Here is a 23,663-nt window from a genome sequence, read left to right as displayed (position 1 = left end):
TCTTCGCAACTTTAGGCTTCGATACGTAATTTGAGTTATTATTTTGGAAACGCGATAGATCCAAATTCTTCAGCAGCGAAATATGTCACATTGTTAACTGCAATTAGTAGGTTCTTCCAATTTTATTCCTACAACAAGAGTACAAAGTGCCAGTAGTAGCTGCAAATAGTTTGCAGCATCGACACTTGCCAGCTTCATCGCAAGTAACATCAGTCACGGTAAAACCTGTTAAACAAGTGACTCCTATTGTCAATTTTATTAACATATTCGACACAATACCAGTATTTAGATGAAGCGCCCTTAGAGAAAAAAATCATTTATTAGGGAATTATCAGAATGTAATTCCATCATTTTCTCTGAGTCTTTCTTTGTAGTAGTAGACAATATGCACATCTATAAGCATCTTAATGTATTATCAGTTTCATTCCACAAAGCGTTTTGAAAATTGCTGTAGTTGTCTCATTCCCGATTACACCATGATTGTTTTAAACTTAGACCCAAAGACCTCTCTACATAATATTTGTTAAGTTGATTATTTATTACAGTCAATGCTGCGGAATGGATCAAATTATCGTGGTCGGGTTCAGTAGTAAAAGATCATCTTTAGGTATTGGTGGTTGTCTACATTGTATCACGTCATGTTCATAGTTGTGAATAGCTGCATCATCATCAAATTGCAAATATTTGACATAAAAGTCAATGTTTTCCGCCCGGACTGGATTTGTTTATTTCCCAATTTCTATTCCAACATGTGTATCATTTTCAAATAATAACACAACATGAAAGCCTTTAATATGCAGGGCGTTAGCGGTATAAGTATAGTATTTTATTGGTGACTGAGAACAGTATAGTAACAACATTACATTACTATTTACTTCATTTGCTGACTAATTATTATAGCTATTCGGAGTAGTATATGTTTTAGGTTGTTTAGTACGTGCAAGTACATGAGGGAAGTGCAAGCTACTAATGCTTAATCTCCCCTGGGAAGCAGATCAGGTGCTGAAGTGAAGTGTGCACTCGGTTAGTCTGTATGACTGGCGCAGTCCACTTAGTGGTGCAGTTACTACAGTGCAGAAAACATCAAGTAGTAAACTATGTGACGTGTTTGTGGGAAGACTAATAGCTACAGAGAAAAACAACTAACATGCTGAAGTGGGTACATATTGTGGTGTCACCGCCAGACACCACACTTGCTAGGTGGTAGCCTTTAAATCGGCCGCGGTCCGTTAGTATACGTCGGACCCGCGTGTCGCCACTATCAGGGATTGCAGACCGAGCGCCGCCACACGGCAGGTCTAGAGAGTCTTCCTAGCACTCGCCCCAGTTGTACAGCCGACTTTGCTAGCGATGGTTCACTGACAAATTACGTTCTCATTTGCCGAGACGATAGTTAGCATAGCCTTCAGCTACGTCATTTGCTACGACCTAGCAAAGCGCCCTTACCAGTCACTATTGATGCTGTAAAACATGTACCGTCAAGAGCGATGTTCACCATTTACGGATTAAGGTTAAGTATTCCAACAGCTACGTCCTTTTTTGCTAAAGTCTAACTTCCTTGTCCTGTTCCAGACCTCACGCCAGCCTGCGTGAGCTAAAATGCGTGCCTTTCGGCTTCCTCTTACATTAGTGGGTTGGTCCTCTTGCCAATCTACAACACATATTAAGCTGTAAATGTTCACAAGATACCCCTAACATCCTGCATATTCTCCACTGTTAAATGAACATCGTCCTCGTGTCCAACCATTCTTACATATTTGCACAATATTTACAATTTTTTTCAACAAATAAATGTTTTAATATCTATACGGGCATTGTCATGATGAGCATGTGTTACAATGTAGGTGGTCAACTGAGAACTGAAGACGTTGCAACTCTTATCGGCTGCGTGCATTTCTTGTAAATGATTTGTCTTCCCTTACAATATTCATTGCGCACTTCCGATCATTGTTACCTCAATACCCACGTATTAAGGACGGCCTTCCAGCTGACTAGTTCTCTTTCTACTACCCTCCTACTTCAGAAGAGAGACGACCGTCGACTCACAACATCGTTGGAAGGCACGATAAAATACTGTTTCTTACAGCATGAAATTCTCCAGGATATATCCTGAGCACTCTCACTGTAGAAACTGAAAGCATGTGCCCTGGAGCCATTGTGTCCCCGTGTAGTTGGCTAGGCAGCAAGCAGGTGGTGGCAGGTGTGTTGGCGTTGCGCAGAGCCGGAGGCGAAGGACGCGTGCGCGGCGGCGGCGTGCGGCCAGGGCGCCGAGTGCAGGCGAGACGGCGAGGCGGGCGCCGCGCGGTGCGCCTGCCCGGCCGGCTTCACGGGCGACCCGCTGCTCGCCTGCAGCGACGTCAACGAGTGCTCCGCCGGCGCCGCCAGCTGCGGCGTCAACGCCAAGTGCATCAACGTGCCCGGCTCCTACAAGTGCATCTGTCCGCAGGGCTTCTCCGGACACGGCAACATCTTCTGCGAAAGTTAGTAGTACTGCGGGAGCGGCACCGGGCACCACGCGCGTCTCGTCTCACAGCTAGTGGGACCGAGTTTCGGACAGCATTTCAAATTTTAAAATACGTGTAGTATCGCACTTTTATTTTCTTTCCGTTATGCGGAGGAGGGTAACAGTTATCAATGTTTTATGGAAGCCAATACAGTTCTTCCTGAAGTTAAAATCTTATGCCTCATCATATTCCTCTTCGAACTTCTCCAAACCTTGACGTTTCGACCCGTATGCTGGAATCTTCTTCAGGGAGTCTTCCGGTGTCCCGGGGTGCTGAGCACGGTCGAAAACGCGTCGCGTCAATTCCCGAAGGCTCTTTTCCTGGCACTTCAGAGAAGCCTGTAATAAGTGACGTGACACTTGTTTTTGATAGTATTCAGCCACTTGGCGACACCATAAACCTTCTGTAGAAGACACCCACCAGAGACGGCGAAACTCGAAGTTTTGGACAAGTCTAAAGTGGAATATGACGTGGCGTAACAACTCAGTTTTGACTTCAATGAAAATGGCCACTGAAGACTAACACAGGATGTTTCGCACTACCACAGGTTGTAGAGAGGACGTATTTGATCAGGTTTTACATAGGAACCCATGTCCAGAAACACAGCATCAAAGTTATAGGCACCGGCGCCCATAATTGTAAGTACGTACAGGGCGATTGCGTGGTGATGTTACAAACTTTCAAGCATGATGGAGACAGATAAATGTATCAGTTTGAGGTAAGGGTTCCTCTATCGGAAACGAACGAGTCGAAAGCTATAGGTGAAAACCGTTGTGATACCTCAGACGTAGAATACGTGAACCGGTACTGTTGTTGCTAAGAATGTGAGGTGGTAAACTTGTAGAGATGGTAGTATGAACCAAAACAAAAAAAAATATCCCGTAAACATGGGCTCTTGGGCTCTAAACAGCATAACTTAAGAACTATGCACGCTTGTTACATAGAAAAATTGAATTTCAGACTAGCGAAGATGAACAATTCTCATAGCTCCTCAGGTATCCACTTCAGAGCCCATATTTACTAGACTTTTTCTTTCATTGGTCCGATCTACCTCCTCTGAAATTTGCATACCCTACATTCTTAGCAACGACAGCACCGGTACGTGTATTCCACTGTCAGAGGTATCAGAAAGATTTTCGCTTGTAACTTTCGACTCGTTCGTTTCCGAAACAGGGACCCTTACCTCAAATTGATACATTTATCCTTCTCCAACATCCTATACCCTATATTAGCTATATATTACACTACATATAGAAAATGAGAAAGTAAGTAATATGTGCCTCTTCTTTTAATGAGTTTGTCGAAATCATTTTGTTTGTAAACAATCAACGAGTTCTGAAATGTTTTCTCGTATACAAGGGCAAACTATTCATTGCACGCGACAGAAAAAAACTATGACAATCATAACTGAATGATGCGAACAGATTACATTGACAGTTTGATTTACCTACAATTTTTGCTTGTTAGTCTCACATACACTGAGAAAAATCGCGCTCTCATTGAAAGCTGATACCCTCTAAAGTTCTGTACATGTGGACCACGGAAAGTAGACAAATAGATCGTAGAGTTTATGACATGTACGTTGTAGTGCCCGAAGTGCTGCTCTCCACAGTATGAACGGTTTTCAGTGCTCGTTTTAGTAGCTGCGGGACTGGCGTTTGGACTATTTTTCTCAATTTGGCTTTCATTGTACTTGTCTGTCTTTCCTGATTTTCTTCCAGTGTTGTTTTCCTCATTTTTTTGTTGGTCGTCTTGGCTTCACACATGTATGTTCTCCCTCATATCCTTACTTAATTCAACAATGATAACATGTAAATTTTTCGGATCCCTTTAATAGTACTGCAGACAGTACGGTAATACGATACCAGTTACTGAAATGTAGAAAAAGGATGAAAAGGGCAGATTACCTCTCTGCTCTCCTCTGCGGACTATCTCTGTATCTTTTCTTTCACCTTAGGCTCCATTTCGTTCTGAGTCCTCCTGTGGTACCCTTTTCTCTCCACTTCTCCTTTTAGCTCCCTTTTTCTCTCGTCAACATACAGAAATTTCAGTGTGTTTATTAGTGAATATACTACATTTACCCATAACCATAAACTAACACCCATAGATTCCGCGATCTGTATTGCTAAATGTCTGTACAGCGTCGCTTCTCTGTGATGTGGTTAGGTGTAAGTTCTTGTGCTTTTCCTGTTTCTGTAGCCACTGTCGATTCTTTGTGGCCTTCTATGTTTAAGATGACGACAGACTGTGTACTACGTAAAACTGTCTTGCTATTTAACGGCATGTTTTTTCCAGGTGCCTTTATGTTTGTTTCTTATAACTAATATACTTATTTTCCAGACATGTATTTCTTTTACAGTACAGCTTCAGAACGATACTTATCAATGAACAAACTTCTATTTTCTGTGCTTTTTGGTATAATTGTAAGAACACTGCTTGATTTGAAGAAAGTTAATAAGTGTCTTTTCTTTTACAGACTTCACTTTTTCTTAGAATAATCTCTTAAAAATTGTTGCTTATGAAGCTCTGTGTATCCTTATGTTTCTTTGCTTTTAGATTTTCGGCTACTTGTATTCTAGGATTAAAAAGTGATGACGATGTTAACCACCCAATGAGTGATGAATTGTATTTCCTCTTTATTAGTGCAATATGATTCGATAACCTGGTATAGAATGAAACATCATATCAGTGGTGGTCAGCACTGTCGTCTCTCATTAGAAACAAGTGTTCAATGACATTTTTCTCGTACACTTATTGTCGATTTTTCATTGTAAATATTTTGTCTGGAAATTTCACTTATCTTTGACTTTATAGATTGGTCTCAATATCTTGAAAATATGTCATTTAGCTGACTGTATTTTTCTTTCAGAGCTTGCTTACAAACGCCTTGTGCCTCTGTTATCTTCACATTTCCCACTCTTACTGTGTAGTACAGTTTTATAAGCCTTGGATCGGTTTTGGTCAGATGTAATTCTCTTCATGTCGCCTTTCGCTTCATTATGTTAGGCTGAAACGATCTCTAGCTCGGGCGCTAACTGTTCACTTTTGCAAATATTCCAGATGTCAACGAATGCGATGACAGCCCTTGTGGCGAGAACGCTATATGCACTGACACGGTCGGCAGCTTTATCTGTACCTGCAAGGAAGACTACACCGGAGACGCTTTCAAGGGCTGCACTGGTAAGTTATATACTTACATCTGATACTCGACCTCACAATTCGAGGCAGATAATCGATCATATTCCTAATATATGTTGGTGCACAACAAAAAATGCTTCAAATATATGCATCATAGCCGCCGTTTACTTAAGTGCTAGTCAGAGAAGTCATATAGTAAATGCTAACATACCTAATGCTTGCCTCCAATACTATACTTTACTTCTGCTCTTATATATGCCTCGTTATAGGTGATTCCCCCTGCCAGTAGATCTAAATTGTATTCAGTCAGTTAATGCATCAGTGGTTATTCATTTGCAGACTTTTTCCTGACTACGAGCCTCTGTTGTCAATTACATCATTTATTTTTCGGAACAAGCAGCGTCGCTTTAAATTGTCCTCTGCAAAAGGGCAAGGTTTTCACAGATAGTATGAAGTGGAACAGTGGATCTGAAAAAACAAAACGGTTCAACAACGCTATACCTGGCCCCAGAAGACAAATAAGGGACGATCAAAAAGTTTCCGTTTGAGGCTGTTGCTGCAGCGTATATGCAAACCAGCGTGACTCCGATGTGTGTATACAAGCACCTTCATGTTGGCAAGGGGTTAGTGTGGCCCTCGGAAGGAAACTTTTTGATCGCTCCTCATAGAAAGTGCAGTGTCACACATCTAGAATCTAGACTGTATTCGGATGTGACTGATGACTTCTTCCGATGGCAAGTAAAGGACATAGAGGACTTGAAATGACTAAACCTCTTCTTACTAGTGCCTCTCAGTTAATAATATTGATGATTTTGGTGAAAGGTATTAGGTTCTTCATGAATCACGTGGTACAAGAAGTGTATATCGCATTGAATCTTACCATTACTGTATTCCACCTACTATCACTATTCTTCCCTTGCAGGCTAATAGCTACTCGAGAGTGGAAAACTTAAAAGTTTCCCTTTCGTAGAGGGAAAAAGAAAAGAAAGAAGATTTGCTTTAGCAACATGTTTTTACGACGAAGTCATTATGGTTACACAAGCTTTAATTCATCCAGGACGTGAAAGGAAAGCTGTCGTATTCTTTTCGAAAGAAAATATTTCTCTAATCAATGAAGAGGAACAACAAAAATGTCAATTGTGGAAAGGCAGTTGGATATCTGAATCGCAGATTTCGTACGAGTGCAGGTTGCTAACCATTGGGACATCTCGCCTCTGTCAGTAATGAAGAATAGCAATTATCTGTAACGGAGCAACGATGGAGATCTGAAGAATTTACGAGCCTGCGCAGCAATTTTCTTCGTGGTAGAATGAAATTTTCACTCCAGATCGGAAGATTTGCTGATGTATAAAATGAAAACACAAGATCTGCGTAAGAAGCAAATACTGTTTTGACACTTTCATTAATGAATTCAGTCCAGATAGGAAATACTTTTATTTTATACTTCAGACATTACTAGTTTCGCACCGTTGACCATCGAAAGATTATCACGACGTCAAACATATCACAGTATTGTACCCAAGAGTATATTACCTAGTACATAATATCAGATGTTTGACGTAGTGATGATGCAACGACTGTCGGTGGACCGGAGCTATTAGCCTGTGAAGTATAAATAACATACGGTATCTAGATTGAATTCATTGGTAAAGATATGCTGATCTGTCAGGTTTTCGCATATTTAATGATATATCTTGGGGGCTTCGGCCAAGTTGTTGTTCGTCTCCTTCAAGTGCTGCAAGATGTGTTGTTATATATCTTCACAAAACCACAGAGCGCAGCATCTGAGAAAGACTACGAGGTCACGAAAAAATCGTACAGAAAAAAAGGAAACAGGAAGTCGGATTAAGACCTGAAGCTACGTCATTAAAAAATATGCTAACAGATTGAACTCGAACGCTTGCTCGTTCTAACCTAAATTTTCAGGAATGTCGCACAGTCCCGCACAAAGCTTCAGACTGGCAGTATTGGGCTCCTAATTTCCATATACTGCAAAGTCTATCTTACATACCATATAGAGACCAGTAAATAATCGAATTCTACAAAACCAACAATCGAACATCTACAAAACAGCTTCAGACTTAAGATTAATTTAAGAATGAGTTAATGTGTTAAGCCAGATCATGTTTAGAAAAGGCTTGAAATTATGGTTAAAGTTTGTTGGAAGTCGCTAAGTGCTGTCATTCTGTTTGAATATAGTCTGAGAATTTGCGGGCCACAAGTTACGTTGCCTCCAGTTACCTTCAACCGCGTTTTTTTTTTTTTTTTTTTTTTAATAACTCGAAAACTTTCCTCCAACCAAAACGTACTCCAGTACAAAATTTAGCGACATTAAATTTCCTACAAATAGGCCCCAAGCTACATAAATTTTCTACAAATAGGACCCGTTCATTTTTTCTGTAGGACTAATAGTTTGCCTGTAGCGAGAAAGAGAATATGAAAACCTTGGTCATGGTATTTGAAGGTGTTGCGGGTTGCATAAAATCCATAGGTGCAGCTAAGTCAATCTTTATACACAGTTTCTAACAGTAATTCCTGTACTGCTCTGTTAAATCATTAACATGTGATTATACACCTTTATGAGTAGAGTATGTGAAGATCTTAAATTTGGTCAATAATTGTATGAAATATGAAAATCACATTTTTGTTGCCCCTGGAAGCAGTTAGATAGGCAATCTGCACCCCAGGAAACAGTTAGATAGGCAATCAGCAACTGGGGCTGAGCATAATGAACCACGACCCGGATTAGCCGCCGAATGATGTTGATGGATAAGCGCCAGATACCGTCCCCTGTTGCCAGACTAAGTGAGTGTGAACGTGCCCGTTGCAGATATCAACGAGTGCGTGGCGCTGGACCGCCCGTGCGGCACGAACGCGCTGTGCCAGAACGCGGTGCCGGGCTACACGTGCGTGTGTCCGCAAGGCTACGCGGGCAAGCCCGACGCCAAGGTGGCGTGCGAGCAGGTGGACGTGAACATCCTTTGCCGCTCCAACTTCGACTGCGCCAACAACGCCGAGTGCGTGGACGGGCAGTGCTTCTGCCAGAAGGGCTTCGTGGCGCGCGCCGCCGACTGCGTCGACATCGACGAGTGCTCGCAGGGGCAGCCGTGCGGCGCCTCTGCGCGCTGCACCAACGTCCAGGGCGGCTACCACTGCGAGTGCGAGCCCGGCTTCGTCGGCAGCCCGCCGCGTCTGCCCTGCAAAGGTGCGTAGCTGGCGGCGTGTCATCACCGACAGTAATTAACTGCGACACAGGAGTAGCGCATGAACTACTAATACTACAGGCCCTATGCGGAACGGATAAGAATCGTGGCGGAATCACTTCGCTGGACTGCTTACCTAAAATAAGATACTGCAAGTCGATCCTCTGTTCCAAGGTCTCCATATCCGTTCGCAATGGTCCATAGATTATCCTGCTTCCTCCCATTCTGTTGTAGCCTCTTTTTCCCTCTCGTGGAATTATACAGTTAACAACGTCCAACAAGTCCAACTGATTTACAATTTACAGTTTGTTCAAATTTCTTTTTAAGTCATTTCATCACTTTAATTGTTCAATTTGTGTGACAAACATTGTTAAAAACAGTATAGACCTCTATGTCCGTAATATGGAATAATTTATATTATCACAAGATGGAAATGGTTAACCTACGATCTGTTTAAAATACTGGGAAACAGGTCTTTAACTATATAGTGTATAAAATAACCAAAACTAATGAAATTTCACCATTGAACACGCTCCGCGAGTGCTCCTGTGTGGATAGATCACACAAAATGTCTTCCAGTTTCTTCGGCAGGGCTTCTGTCAAAATATTTAACAAATATAAACAGTTCCACGGCATGTGCACATTCTGCTACGAGATATATACAGTCACAGATGATGCTGAAAAGAATCGGAAAGTTATATAGCATCTTTTATGGAAACACAGCGACATTTCGCTTGCCTATTGGAAACTGGGTGAAATACCGTTATGATCGGCAAAATATTTGAGAAGAGCAAGGTTGAAATCTGTCTAGTCATTTTGCTTTACGGCAGTCCCTTCGTTTTTCTAAATTACGTCAAATGAAACTAAATTCAGAATTTTTTCCTTTCTCTCTCTAACAGAAAATATGCCCAGATTATAAAAAGTCAGATATCTTAACGTAATTATTTATTATTCCCAAATATTGTTGCTCCTTGCAGAATCTCAGTAGCGAATTATCAACAATAAAGTGCTATATTTACTACTCATTTAATAAGTTAACATATTTACAATTACATAAATGTGATATGTCTGTGATATTAAAGCGCAAAACAGCTTTTAATATACCAGTGAATTAAAGTTAGTCAAATATAAATTGGCGCAACTAAAGAACACAAACTGAATTTAAGGCTGTGATGAAAATCTCTAATTATCACTGGATTTCCGCCTTATAAACTGGCAAAATCAGACTGTATTCTTGACATTATCCGAAAGCACTCATATTTTCCACTTCTTTTTGTTGTCCTAGTCTATGTTTTACTGCAATACGGTTTGCGGTAATACAGTTTTCTGCGCCAGTTCTCCTATGAGTCTCTGTTACTCTGAACTACTCATTACTTCCTTACCAATAACAAATATTTCGTCGCATTCAGCAGTAATTACTCTGAATAAATCGGAGAAATAATCAACAGCTGCATGACCAAACGCCGTAAATGATATGCAATTGATTTGTAACCTCCATTTTATAGGCTTACAGAATAACGGTTCCACGTTGCACCTGAAATATTCTGTATCCATCATTCCAATGGTCAGCGTGAACCATTAACTAGGAAACAGTTACTTGCACTAGTTCAGAACCTCTGCTGTTGACTTAACTACTCCCAGGTAATGTAGAGTCTCTAAATATCATTTTCATTTTGCAGCACCATGCGAAGACGTCAAGTGTGGAGACCACGCCTTCTGTAAACCTGACGGTCAGGAAGCTTACTGCATTTGTGAGGACGGCTGGTCGTTCAATCCACTGGATATAACAGCAGGATGTGTTGGTAAGTGCTCGACCAAATCACGAAGTAAGTCTACTCGTGTTTTTGTTTGGTGATTTTTTTTTTACATGTTGTACTTACTGATGAACTTTTGATCGCAGACATCGACGAGTGTGACAAGATCAACGGACCCTTCGGGCGCTGCGGTGCCAATGCGCTGTGTACTAACACGCCAGGCGGCTTCAGCTGCCAGTGCCCGCCCGGACTTACTGGAAATGCATTCAAACAGTGCCTAGGTAAGAACGGCGCCAATGTCTGCTTTTGCACCCTATTGTTTATCAGTCCAATGCGTCTTTACCGTATGCTACTGAGTAATGTGCTGTAACAATCATTAACTCCATAAGATATCGACAATTTTTTGCGAAATCAGCATTTCGCACCCAACTCCTCAAGAAAACCATTTATTTCTTAATTAAATAAATACTTACAGCGCACGAAACGGGACACTGTTGTTGTCTTCTTTGTCACTTACCATAATCAAGGCATTAAACTGATGACAAAACATGAGCAGAAATATATCGTAACGGTCCATATCTACGGCAGTTAAATGTTGTTCAAGAAGAATTTGAAATGGCTAACGAGAGAGTAAGCTGCAGTCAATGGCACATGTGTGAAGAAATCAGGGTGAGGCGGGAGAGAACTAGAAGGCTATTTGATAAGTAGTTCATAATCTATCTACATCTAGAACTTCACGCATACTCTGAAGGCCCCCGCACGGTGCATGGCGGAGGTCATTTCTACACTACTACTTCTTCCACCTCCTGTACCGCTGGCAAATGGAGCTACGGAAAAATTAATATATGTATTCCTCCACGCATGTCCTAATTTCTCTCATCATTACTCCGCGGTTCTTAAGCAAAATATGCGTTGGCGATAGTCAGCCATAAACTCCGTTTATCTAAATTTTTTCAATTGTGTTGCGCGAAACCATCGTCGCCCTTCCTTTCAGTTGTGAAAATGCTGTAAAGGCTGGAATGAGAGGCAATTAAAGAAAAACGTCAACTATCCCCTGAAGCTCTTCTTACAAAGTTTCAAGATCCAATAATTAGAGAATCTGGGGAATGTTCTTCGGCTCTCCACAAATCGTTCCTCTAAGGTCTGCGAAGACAAGAATAGATTGGGACATTCTTCCCGTGCTCGGTAGGCGAATAAAACGCTAATGCACGGTACAACGGGAAGTGTCCTATGATATCGACTTCACAATAGATTGGAGAATATAGATGTAGATGTCGATGTGCTGAAATTTTACTTTTGCGCTATAAAAACAATCGCCATCATATCCTGGACGCTGCCTCCCAATCTTTTTAATCACGGAAGCGGCATGGGCCGGTGTGTGAAGAGGAGTGTTTGTGAGAGTGGTGGCCGCCTGTTCGCAGACATCGACGAGTGCGCGACGGGCAGCCCGTGCGGAGCGGGCGCCGTGTGCACCAACGTGGTGGGCTCGTACAGCTGCGGCTGCCCGCCGGGATCCGTGCCCGACCCCGACCCCAAGGTCAAGTGCGTGGCCGTCGTGACGTGCGCCGCCGACGCCGACTGCCCCGGCAACGCCATCTGCGACCCGCACAAGCGCTGCCTCTGCCCCGAGCCCAACGTCGGACCAGACTGCAGGCGTGAGTACCTCTTCTCTCTCTCTCTCTCTCCTTCTGTGTGTGTGTGTGTGTGTGTGTGTGTTCCTGAAGCTCAGTCTGTCTCATGTGGATCTTATAATTCAGTTTCTGCACATCAAGTGAAGGACCATTTGCTCTACAGTATTTGGGTGGCGACAGTAAATTTAATTTCTCGTCGACGTCAGTAGCATTAGAGTTAAAACACTGCCTCAACTGAACAAGAACAAGGAAGGTAATTATCTTTTTGAAGAAGCGAGAAACCCAGCTAGGCATTCGTCGGAGATGATTTTGAGTAACCACAGGAGATAAGAACCACTCCGGCAAATAAAAATGTGCGACGGATCAGGACCCGAACCTGAGACGTTTGCCTTTGTGCGGCAAGTGCTCGAGCGAATGATTTAGCCAAGCACGACTCAGGACCCGGTGTCATAGCCAGTATCTCATCTCCTGTCTTCGAAACAGCACGGGTCATAATTCGTATTTGGATAGCTCAGCCCATAGAGCACTTGCTCGCGAAAGACAAAGGTCGCAGGTTTGAGTCCTGGTCCGGCACAGATTTTATATCTGTCAGGAAATTTCATAGCAGGGCAACCTCTGCTGCAGAGTGAAAACTTGTTCTGTGCGGAGGAGATATGTTTGAACTCCACTCTTCCCGAACACGACTCTGAAGTTGTAAACGGTGTGCCACGTTCCTGGATAAAACAAAAACTACCACTCTACACAATCTCGTGACAGCAAAGTGCACCAGACAGCTACACTTGAGACACTTGACATGCAAATCACCCAAGTCGCAATCCTCGCACCAGGCTGAGAATCACACGACTTAGTCTTCACATCTTGGCGTTTATCTATTTCCTCCAATAGGATTTGAAGCTTCAGGCTTCCGCGTCAAAATTAATAGTTTGTCAGTTTTTTGGTTGACAGCAAAGTTGTCATTTTTGTCTTTGTACGATATATTTCGACAATATCCGTCACTGTCTTCGTCAGGTATCGAGGCAACATTTCGTGCCTGGCTGTCTGAAGTCCAACCAAACTGTGATGGGTGGACGCTTCATGCTCTCGTAGCTGTTGGTTATAGTTCAAAAAGCGAGCCACGAAATTGATACCTGACGGGGAAAACTAGACTCGGCCGGAAAACAAAAACCTGTAAACCAGTCAGTAGATTGCAGCGATAACATATTCAGGATGATCCAGTTGACGTGTCAGTATCGTAGTTCAGAAGGGAGAACCTTCAGGATGGTCCACTTGACGTCCCAATACCGTAGTTGAGAAGAGATCTAGTTAGCATCGTCGAGCAGTGCAGCACGTGTTGTGAGTGTGCCACCGTCCGCCTTACAGACCCGTGCGAGTCGGTGGTGTGCGGCCCGAACGCGCAGTGCCTGCTGCTGAACGGCGCGGCGCGCTGCCTGTGCGCCAGCGGCTACACGGCGGCGGCGACGCCCGCCGGCGGCTGCGTCGACGTGGACGAGTGCGCGGCGTCGCCTTGCGCGCCGGGCGCCGTCTGCCGCAACGAGCCGGCCGGCTTCTCGTGCGAGTGCCCCGGCGGCTGGGCCGGCGACCCGTACCGCGGCGCGGGCTGCGCGCGCCCGCACGGGCCCGCGCCCGCCGCCTGCTCCAAGCAGCGGCCGTGCCCGCTGGGCGAGCACTGCGTCGCCGACCAGTACGCCGGCACCAGCGTCTGCCTGTGCCAGCGCGGCTTCACGCGCGATCCCGCCTCCGGTCGCTGCCGCGACGTCGACGAGTGCCGCGAGCTGCGAGACCGACCCGCCTGCGGCCTCAACGCCGTCTGCAAGAACCTGCCCGGTAGCTACGAGTGCCAGTGTCCGCCCGGCTTCAACGGAAACCCCTTCCTGCTCTGCGAAGGTAAACGCCCTCTACCAAATGTAATCTCACACGTGCGTCCCGTTTTCGATCAGTACATTACCGTCTGTGTGTGCTTGCAGAGTGCAACACGCTGGAGTGCCAGTGCCAGCCGCCGTACCAGCTTCTGGACGGTAACTGCGTGCTGGCGGGCTGCTCCAAAGGCGAGAAGTGCCCGCCGGGCGCCGAGTGCATCACGATCGCGGGCGGCGTCAGCTACTGCGCCTGCCCCAAGGGCTTCCGCACGCGCCACGACGGCTCCTGCGAGGGTCAGTACCACACACTGTCTGTCTCAAAAGACCATTCCCAGACATTACGTTATCTCGTACTTTGTATACTGTTCACGGAAGTAATTTTATTTACGTCCTCGGGAAAAAAGGAAGATTTCCGACCGAAACGGCAAAAAGCCGCTCTATAGAATTAATTGACGAGTAAGGTCGATTGAATCTACCTTTAGTGAGACATTAATCATTTGACGTACATTCTCATACATACGGAAACAGAAGAGACCAGAACACGGACAGTATATAATCGTTTTAACTTCGGGAGTGAACACAGCCTTAAATACTTTTTGAATCAAATCATCGACGCTATTTGACTGTTAAGTTCTTAATATTCATTCATTACACGTCCGTGACTCGTGGTCTTGCGGCAGCGATCTCGCTTCCCGCGCACGGGGACCCGGGTTAGATTCCCGGCGGGGTCGGGGTTTTTCTCTCCCTCGAGATGACTGGGTGTTGTGTGTCTTTCATCATTTCATCCTCATTCCCTCGCAACTCGCCGTAGTGGCGTTAAAGAACTTGCCCCGCGAGGGGTCTCCCGGCCACCAATGCCATACGCTCATTATTATTATTTATTACACTATCGTGTTTTCTGATTTAGAGGCATTTTCAAGTGCAAACGTAAGAACAGGGTCGCGCTTGCCACATCAGTGTATTGGCCATCATTAACACGCCACATTACGTTAACGTATGTTGGCAGCGCGTAATGTTTCTAATTCACATCCACATCTTATTACGAGATCACTGGTACATATATGTCTACATATGTGTTATAATATTTCATCGACGACATGTAATTCAGGCAGATCGGGTATTTAGTGACGTTTTTCTACATTTTGTACTTGAGAATGGCTCGAAAGCCGAAATCGCGCTACTGAAATAAATGAGTATTAAGAAGTTATAGTAAAATGGTCGCAATATTTCGTTGAAAAACTGACATTATTTATTTCGAAGGTAAAATCTTCTAGATAGGACGCGTCATTTTTCTTCCATGCGATCAATGTTTCGAACCCTCTGCTGGGGCCTTCTTCAGGAACTTGTGGTGTTCACGGTTTTTTAATCTAGGTTGTGGTGGTAAATCCAGCTTAAGCGAGTCAATATATTTATTATAGAGCTTATCACATTCGAAGGTGGCGCTGTTTTGAAACAATGAGCGAATCCCCTGCCAGTAACATTCGGCAACCAACGATATCGTCTGGGAGGCTATGCCATGAACAGCACTGAGGGGCGTTCGATGTTTTCTTCCAGACCATGATGTGGCCATGCTTCAGTGCCGATGCAGTTCAATTCGTTGTTGTTCCCAGAACAACATGCTTGGTAACATGGAACATGTTTTCCACCTCACTGCCGCCACGGTTAAACAAAATTCATTCCACGCTTCGCTATCGCTCTCTCTCTCTATTTGTACAGAGACGTATTACGACGCGACGCGCGCACTGTAGTAGCGACTGATGCTTCCAAGTACAGAAAATACTGAAAACAAACGAAAATTATGTAACATGTTTCTCGCAAGCTGATATTTAAGCAGATATCACCACTTTTTTGCAGCTCACAAACGACAAGCGCAAAGAAAGTAAAACGGTCACAATATATAGAGGAACGCTGTACTATGTCCGTGCTTGGCCGGCAAAGGTACTCGGATCTCATAGATCAAATTTGGCATGCTTTTTCTAGTAAGTATGCATGTTTACTATCAACATGAACCACTAAGTCTCCCGCGGAGCTCCTTGCTCGAAATCAGCACGTGGTCGCCTGTGCTGCCCACAGGAGTTTCCATCGTCGTTCCTATGACGAAAGCTATTTTATTGATTAAACTTTTGGCAAATAAGTGGAAGAAGAATTTCCGTCTGCAGATTATGTTTCCTTCTTGCAAGTGACGTTCCTGGCCCTTCGAAATTGAAAATTCGCCCTGTATATCCCAGGTAGCTTGTAGTAATCAGTTAGGCGACTCTTTGATGGTTTCGCTTAACTGATATGTACAGTAAGATTTTTGATAACTCATTTGACAGGCACTGTCCACATTTTGCACTTTTAATTACATTATTTTCATGATGGCAGTGACAACAGGAACCGTTACGAAATTATCTCGAATGAAAAGCAGGCCACAGCTGCACTAAATTATGTTTATTTTAAACCTTGTCCCTGGTTTCTGGTTTAGTGCAACTGTGGGCTGTTTTTCATTCGAGACAGTTTTAATTACTTAACTTGGCACCGAACAGCGGGGCTGTTGGCGTGGCGTCGGAAGGTAAGTGTCGGCAGTGGAGCGTGCTGTAGCGACAGCGTCTCTTGCGCAGACGTGGACGAGTGCTCGGAGGGCCGGCAGGTGTGCGGCTACGGCGCCGAGTGCGTCAACAGCGCGGGCTCGCACCGCTGCGTGTGCCCGCGCGGCTACAGCGGCGACCCCTACAACGGCGTCTGCTCGCCGGACCAGGTGCGCTGCGTCAGCCACGCCGACTGCTCCGCCAACGAGAAGTGCGTCCAGCCGGGAGAGTGCGTCTGCCCGCCGCCGTTCTTCGTCGACCCGCTCGATGGCAACAAGTGCAAGAGTGAGTACTCGTAGCTGGACATCTGCAGCTCCTAGAAATAACAGCTGGCCAATCTGGCCGAGTAATTAGTCCATTAATGCTGCTGCCGATCTACTATGTTTACTGCACATACAACGCAGGCGCATCATCGTTCTGTCGTCGTGCTTTTACTGCAGTACAAAAGAGCAATCCAGAGATAACAGTCTGCTAAAAATTTATGCAGATGGTGCGCAACAGTTTATTAATATTTAAAGAACTTTATGATCGTCAGGATGAGCTACTGCTTCAATAATAATATTCTACTCGTTACCAGTTTCGATCGCTCATCAAGTTAATAAAAAAATCAAAGAGATGCAGTTAATCATAGTCTATACAGTTCAAATGGCTCTGAGCACTATGCGACTTAACTTCGGAGGTCATCAGTCGCCTAGAACTTAGAACTAATTAAACCTAACTACCCTAAGGACATCACACACATCCATGCCCGAGGCAGGATTCGAACCTGCGACCGTAGCGGTCGCTCTGCTCCAGACTGTAGCGCCTAGAACCGCACAGTCTATACAGTGACAGTAATAAAATGTAATCTAAGTGTTCTTCTATAATCATATCCGGCGACAGAAAATCGTGTGCCATTATAATCGTAGCAGTCAAAAGATGTCGGTGACTGGCGTTGGCCACTATAGCTGCGATTAACTCCCCCCGAACAGCCCATGAAGGCCCAGCGGTACCGACCGGCCGCCGTGTCATCTTTAACCCAAAGGCGTCACTGGATCCGGTTGTGGGAGGGGTATGTGGTCAGTACACAGCTCTCCTGGCCGTATGCAGCCGGCCGCGGTGGTCTAGCGGTTCTAGGCGCTCAGTCCGGAACCGCGCGACTGCTACGGTCGCGGGTTCGAATCCTGCCTCGGGCATCGATGTGTGTGATGTCCTTAGGTTAGTTAGGTTTAAGTAGTTCTAAGATCTAGGGGACTGATGACCACAGATGTTAAGTCCCATAGTGCTCAGAGCCATTTTTTGGCCGTATGTCAGTTTACGAAACTGGAAGCGCTACTTATCAATTAGATAGCTCCACAGTTTGCCTCACAAGGCCTGAATGCACCCCTCTTGCCAACAGCGCTCGGCAGACAGGATAGTCACCCATCCAAGTGCTAGCCCAGCCCGACAGTGCTTAACTTCGGTGATATGACGGGAACCGGTGTTACCACTGCGGCAAGGCTGTTGGTGCTATAGCTACGACGCCAAATGAGTTTCTACCAGCGGATATGATTATAAAAGCACGATTTGGATTACATTTTATTATTTCCATCATTACCTATGCACAACACACTGCCTCCAACTTTTATGGACCTAATGCCGGCCGGGGTGGCCGAGCGGTTCTAGGCGCTTCAGTCCGGAACCGCGCTGCTGCTACGGTCGCAGGTGCGAATCCTGCCTCGCGCATGGTTGTGTGTGATGTCCTTAGGTTAGTTAGGTTTAAGTAGTTGTAAGTTCTAGGGGACTGATGAGCTTAGATGTTAAGTCCCATAGTGCTTAGAGCCATTTGAACCATTTTTTATGGGCCTAATGATGCTCTTTGTGGTCATAACAGGTAGTTAGTCAAAAGTTTTTACTCAGGTAGTAAGTAGCTGTTATGTGTGACACGCGCCTGTGTGTGTGTGTGTGCGGCAGGCCCGTGCGAGCGCTTCCCGTGCGGCCTGAACGCCAAGTGCACGCCGAGCGACCCGCCGCGCTGCATGTGCGAGCCGGGCTACGAGGGAGACCCGCTGACCGGCTGCTCCGACGTGGACGAGTGCGCCGACAGCCCATGCGCCTACGGCGCGCACTGCCTCAACGAGAAGGGCGACTTCAAGTGCGTCTGCGCCAGGGGCATGACCGGCGACCCCTACCGATCCGGATGTGAGTACCTTACGAATACATCACCAGATAACATGGAAGAACACATCCACAAAGCTCTTCAGCAGTACAGTTGACGAATCATGTACTTGTTATAAGGAGTGTCCGGGTTAAACACATAATAATATAAAATGTAATAAATCGAGGCGTAATTGAGATACGTATTGGTGGTCTGCTTCCACAAGTACGCTAACTCAGATTGTTTTCTGTTTTTGCTTCCGGCTGTTAGTACCGCTTGTGCATGCGCGTAACTGCTTTGTTGCTGTAAACGCGTGACATTAGCCGTATGGACTCTACAGCAGAAAGTGTTCTGTGTGCTTTCTCTTGCGGAGTTCAAGTCTGTGACCCTGGCACAATGTCGTTTTCGGCGTAAGGACTGCGATCACCTGACAAAGTTCCTACTTATGTAGCAATCAAGAAATGGGACAAACGACTTCGAGAAACTGGTATTTTGCTTTCGGTATTGGGCCACCAAGCCAGTTCCAGAGGCTACTGTTGAATTAAACCGTACGTCTCTTCAGCGTATCTCTCACATGTCAATCTGGCAAGCAAGTAGACTTTTCCGAACATTGTGAGGGATTTCTTGGATCATCATTGTGAGGGATTTCTTGGATCATCAGCTCCTAGATCGTTGGGTTGGGAGAGGTAGTCCATCGAGTTCTTGGGCCGCTAGACGTCCAGACATGGAGCCACTTCATTTTTTTCTGTGAGGTTTATCAAGAATCAATTTCGTTATCTATCGGATCTGCGCCATCGTATTCGCGCAGCTATAGCAAATGTCACGTCTGCAGTACTGCAAAACGCTTGGAAAGAAGTGGAATACAGACTAAAGGTCTGTCGCGCCATTATAGTGCATACATCCTGCTGCATTAGATATGGAAAAAACAATGAAACATTTTGATTTACCATGTTTGTAGAGATATACCGTTCATAAATATTTCAATTAATTCTAAAGTTACTACAGTTTATATATTATTACATGTTTAGCTCGGGCGCTCTATATTTCTCTGACCCCACGCTATTTACGTCTCCATGGTCAACTACCTAGCGTCACTAGTTACTGACACTGGGAGCGCGGAGTCGATTCCCGCTGATAGTGTAGGAGATTTTTGAAAGGGGAAGCTGTTTACAATGAGTACGTAGCAGCTTCTGGGGCAGGATAGTCAACAAATGGGATCTACTCAGCCTCTGGAATCGAACCGAAAATCGGTTTGAACAATATCACTGCCACGCAGGCTGTTGATGACATTGGACGTTTATCCATGGTACAGAGTCTTAAGTGAATGGTATTTACTTGAAGACTAACCAACGCGCAGACCATTAGCATTGGAACATACTGAACCATATTCATGCTCAAAATACTGAAAACGCAACCAATGCACATACCCCACATATCGGTAAAAGGAGATATACAGGGTGATCCCGTGATGGTGATGGAGAATAGTACATGTATCTCTGTGAGACAAAGGACCTTGGTCCGGAAACAACCAAGTCGAAAGTTTTAAACGAAACTCCTGATACGTCTAACAGTGGATCTCCTCTACTGCAAGCGCATTGCTTTCAATATTTTTGAAGAAGCTAGATGCCCCAAAAAGAAGAAAAAAAGCCTGGTAAACATGGGGTCTTAAAACACGTACCATAGGAGATATTTTCAGTAGAAGATATGTATTTCACAGAAGCAAAGATGAACAAGTGCTCATAGCTCTTAAAGTGTGCACTTTAGAGCTTATGTTTACTGGTCTTTTTTCTTGTTTTGGTCAGTAGTACCTCCTTCCAAAATATGAAAAGCAAAGAGCTTTCAGACTGTTAGAAGGAAGAGAACGATTTTAGCCTACATCTTCCGACTCTGTCGTCTAGGACCAGGGTTCCTTGATACATTTACTCTTCTCCGTCATCACGGAATCGCCCTGCGTAGTCGTTCATAGATCAGATGCAGTAACTACAGCAAAAGAGTGTAGGAGGGTGAAGTCAACCACAGGGCAAAACTGTCGGAGGAAACAAATACTGGCTGTAAGTTGTGTCCCCATCCGCCGTCAAACATGGCACATGACATGTGTGTGTGTGTGTGTGTGTGTGTGTGTGTGTGTGTGTGTGTGTGTGTGAAGAAACATATATTCCAAAAACTGTAAGGCTTCACTGCAGTATTTGATTGTCAAAGGTTTGTGCATACTCAGCGAACAAACGGTACAAACCAAAAGCTCACGAAAGAGTGGTTAGTGATAGTAGGAAGAGTCAAAAGAAGAAAATGTAAAAGTGATGTGCTACTGTAGCATTATCCATTATACTTAGTGTGACGTTTGGCACCTGTAACTGGAGTGAATGTGTGTGGGCGCAGGCGTGAACGCGGACGGAGCCGGCAAGGCGGAGTGCGGCAGCGACGCGGACTGCGCCGGCCAGCTGGCGTGTGTGTCCGGCGCGTGTGTCAACCCGTGCTCTACGCTGCCGTGCGGGCCGCACGCCTACTGCGAGGCCGACAACCACGCAGCCTGGTGCCGCTGCGCCGTCGGCTACACCGAGGCCGCCAACGGAGAGTGCGTCTCAGGTATGCACCCATTCTGTCTCTACACCCACACACTCTGCCGTAACACAGTAGGGCAACACGACAAAACAAGTGAAGAGGATCTCTGCTACATTAACAGCAATCAGCGATTATATATATTTCTCATCCGGAAAAAATAAACACTATCAACCACACCAAAATATCTTGACCAAGTTATCCTCAACTCTCTAAGTGGATTTCTGCTTTTCCCTTAAAATTTCTTTTGGGTCATAAGTCTCTTGATTAGCCTGATGCTGCCCACAAGCATTTCTTTCCTGTGTGAAACTCTTAATCTCAGAGCAGCACTCACATCCTCAATTAAAAAAATATATATATATTCCGATCTCTGTCTTCCGCACTTTTTCTTTGCAGCTCACACAGTACCATGGAAACTATTCCTTGATTTCTTGCAATATACCCTATCTCCCTCTCTTTCTTCTAGTTAGTCTGTTCCGTGTATTTTCTTTTCTCACCGATGCTGCACGGAAAGTTCCCATTTCTTATTTCATCTGTAAACTTAATTTTCATCGTACTTCTGCAATACCACATGTCAAAAGCACTTTTCCAGGCTTCCTACAGACCATGATTCACTTCCATATAGTGCTGTGCTCCAGAAGTGTATTCTCTGCAAATTCGTTTCTCAAACAAAGGCCTATCTTTGGCACTACTAAACTTCTTCCGCCGAGCAATGCTCTCTTTGCCAGCGCTAGTCTGCATCTTACGTGTTATTGCTTTGTCTGTTACGCACTATCTTGCTTAGCAACCCCAGTGCGGACAATCTATAAGCTGAACCAAACGCTTCTCACTCCACGCACGCGCTGAACACATACATACATGATATACTCCTGCAAACGCTATATCAACTATCCCACAGAGATTCCCAAAATATGTAATCCGGCCACACTGCAAAGCTACAGAAACACATCCTCCTGCCATTCCACCATACAACCAGCATCAACAAACCTTTTGTCACAGCAACTTTCATTTCCAGCCACGAAATCCGATGTGAAATGTATCCTCCCTACAGAATTCAGCCAGACCCTTCATCAGGGTTTCCCTTCCACTGCATAACCATCGACAGGATTCCATTGTGTTCTAGCAAGAATCCTGTTACGTTATAGAAGCTCTCGAACCCCAAAACAAGTGCACCAACACTGCCTCGCACCGAAAATGCATGCAATATGACTATCAACCTCGGAAAGATTCTTCTTCGGTGCTGGTCCGACAGTTTTCTTTGCAGTGCTTCGCTTCACCGACCATCACCTTCATTTTCAGAACTACATTGGTCCGTGGTTTAGATTTTCACAATACATTTATAACTTCATAACTTAGAGTCATGTAACTGATTTTGTGCAGGTGGAGTTCCAAATATTTGACAATAAGATGATATTGGCGCCAAAAAGGCGCAGTATGTCTATTTGTCCGTGACTAGTTTCAATAATCCTGTCGTCTATTGGTTGATGAAGTCATACTGGCTTGTTAGAGCGAGCCAGTGTCATCATCTACCGTGAAGCTTTGAACACTGCACAAAACTTTTGTAAATGTTCTTGTATAACTGGCACACTCTGGTCACACTATGGAGCTAGTGAACCTCATAGTAAACAAGTACATCATTATATTCAATACATCCTGATTATACAAGGTGTCCCAGGAGGCATTTTCAGGGATATGACAGGAACGTTTATTCGAAGGTCTAGTGAACATCGGCTGTATAATGCATATCTTAAGAACTACGAGTACTTCTTCATCTTCGATAGAGCGAAACTAATGTCTTCTACTGCAAGTTGTTTCCCTTCGATATTTTGGGAGGAGATAGTGTAGACCAAGTCAGGAAAGAAATGTCTAACAAACTTCGGCTCTAAAGTGTATAGCTCAAGGGCTATAAAGACTTGTCCAGTAGAAGAGATATGCTTCGCGGAGCGATGATGAACAATTGCTCATACTTCTTAGGGAATGCACTTGAAAGCCCAATTTTACAGGACATTTTTTTCTTGTTTTTGTCCATTGTACCTCTCTAGAAGTAGGGAAAGCAAAGCGCTTTCAGTAGAAGACATTTTTTTCCCAGTATCGAACATGAAGAAGTGCTCATAGCTGTTAAATACGCATTTTAGAGCCCATATTTGCTAGACTTTATTGCTTCGAATAATCGTCCATGTCATGTACCTGAATATTGACCATTCCTGCTGGGACACCCTGTATAATGATCTAAACACTTATTGTAATGTCCACCACTTTCATAGTAATACCAGAATGTGCTAATTATACCGGTACAATTATGAAAGCTTTGCTTCAGGGTCGATGAGTAGTTAATTAC

At 44.6% G+C, this 23,663-nt stretch overlaps 1 protein-coding gene across 1 annotated transcript in view; it reads left to right on the top strand.

The window, feature by feature from the left end:
• The window catches only part of LOC126439847 (uncharacterized), a 604,845-nt gene that overhangs the window by 195,879 nt on the left and 385,303 nt on the right, over positions 1-23,663 (top strand). The window contains 10 exon segments of the mRNA XM_050090598.1: positions 5,565-5,684; positions 8,473-8,847; positions 10,525-10,647; positions 10,746-10,880; positions 12,021-12,254; positions 13,590-14,114; positions 14,195-14,380; positions 16,687-16,938; positions 18,586-18,813; positions 21,146-21,352. Coding sequence (XP_049946555.1) covers positions 5,565-5,684; positions 8,473-8,847; positions 10,525-10,647; positions 10,746-10,880; positions 12,021-12,254; positions 13,590-14,114; positions 14,195-14,380; positions 16,687-16,938; positions 18,586-18,813; positions 21,146-21,352 — 2,385 coding nt within the window.

The sequence above is a fragment of the Schistocerca serialis genome, chromosome 1, assembly GCF_023864345.2.
Source record: "Schistocerca serialis cubense isolate TAMUIC-IGC-003099 chromosome 1, iqSchSeri2.2, whole genome shotgun sequence".
NCBI lineage: Eukaryota > Metazoa > Arthropoda > Insecta > Orthoptera > Acrididae > Schistocerca > Schistocerca serialis.
This window is presented reverse-complemented; position numbering and strand designations above follow the sequence as displayed.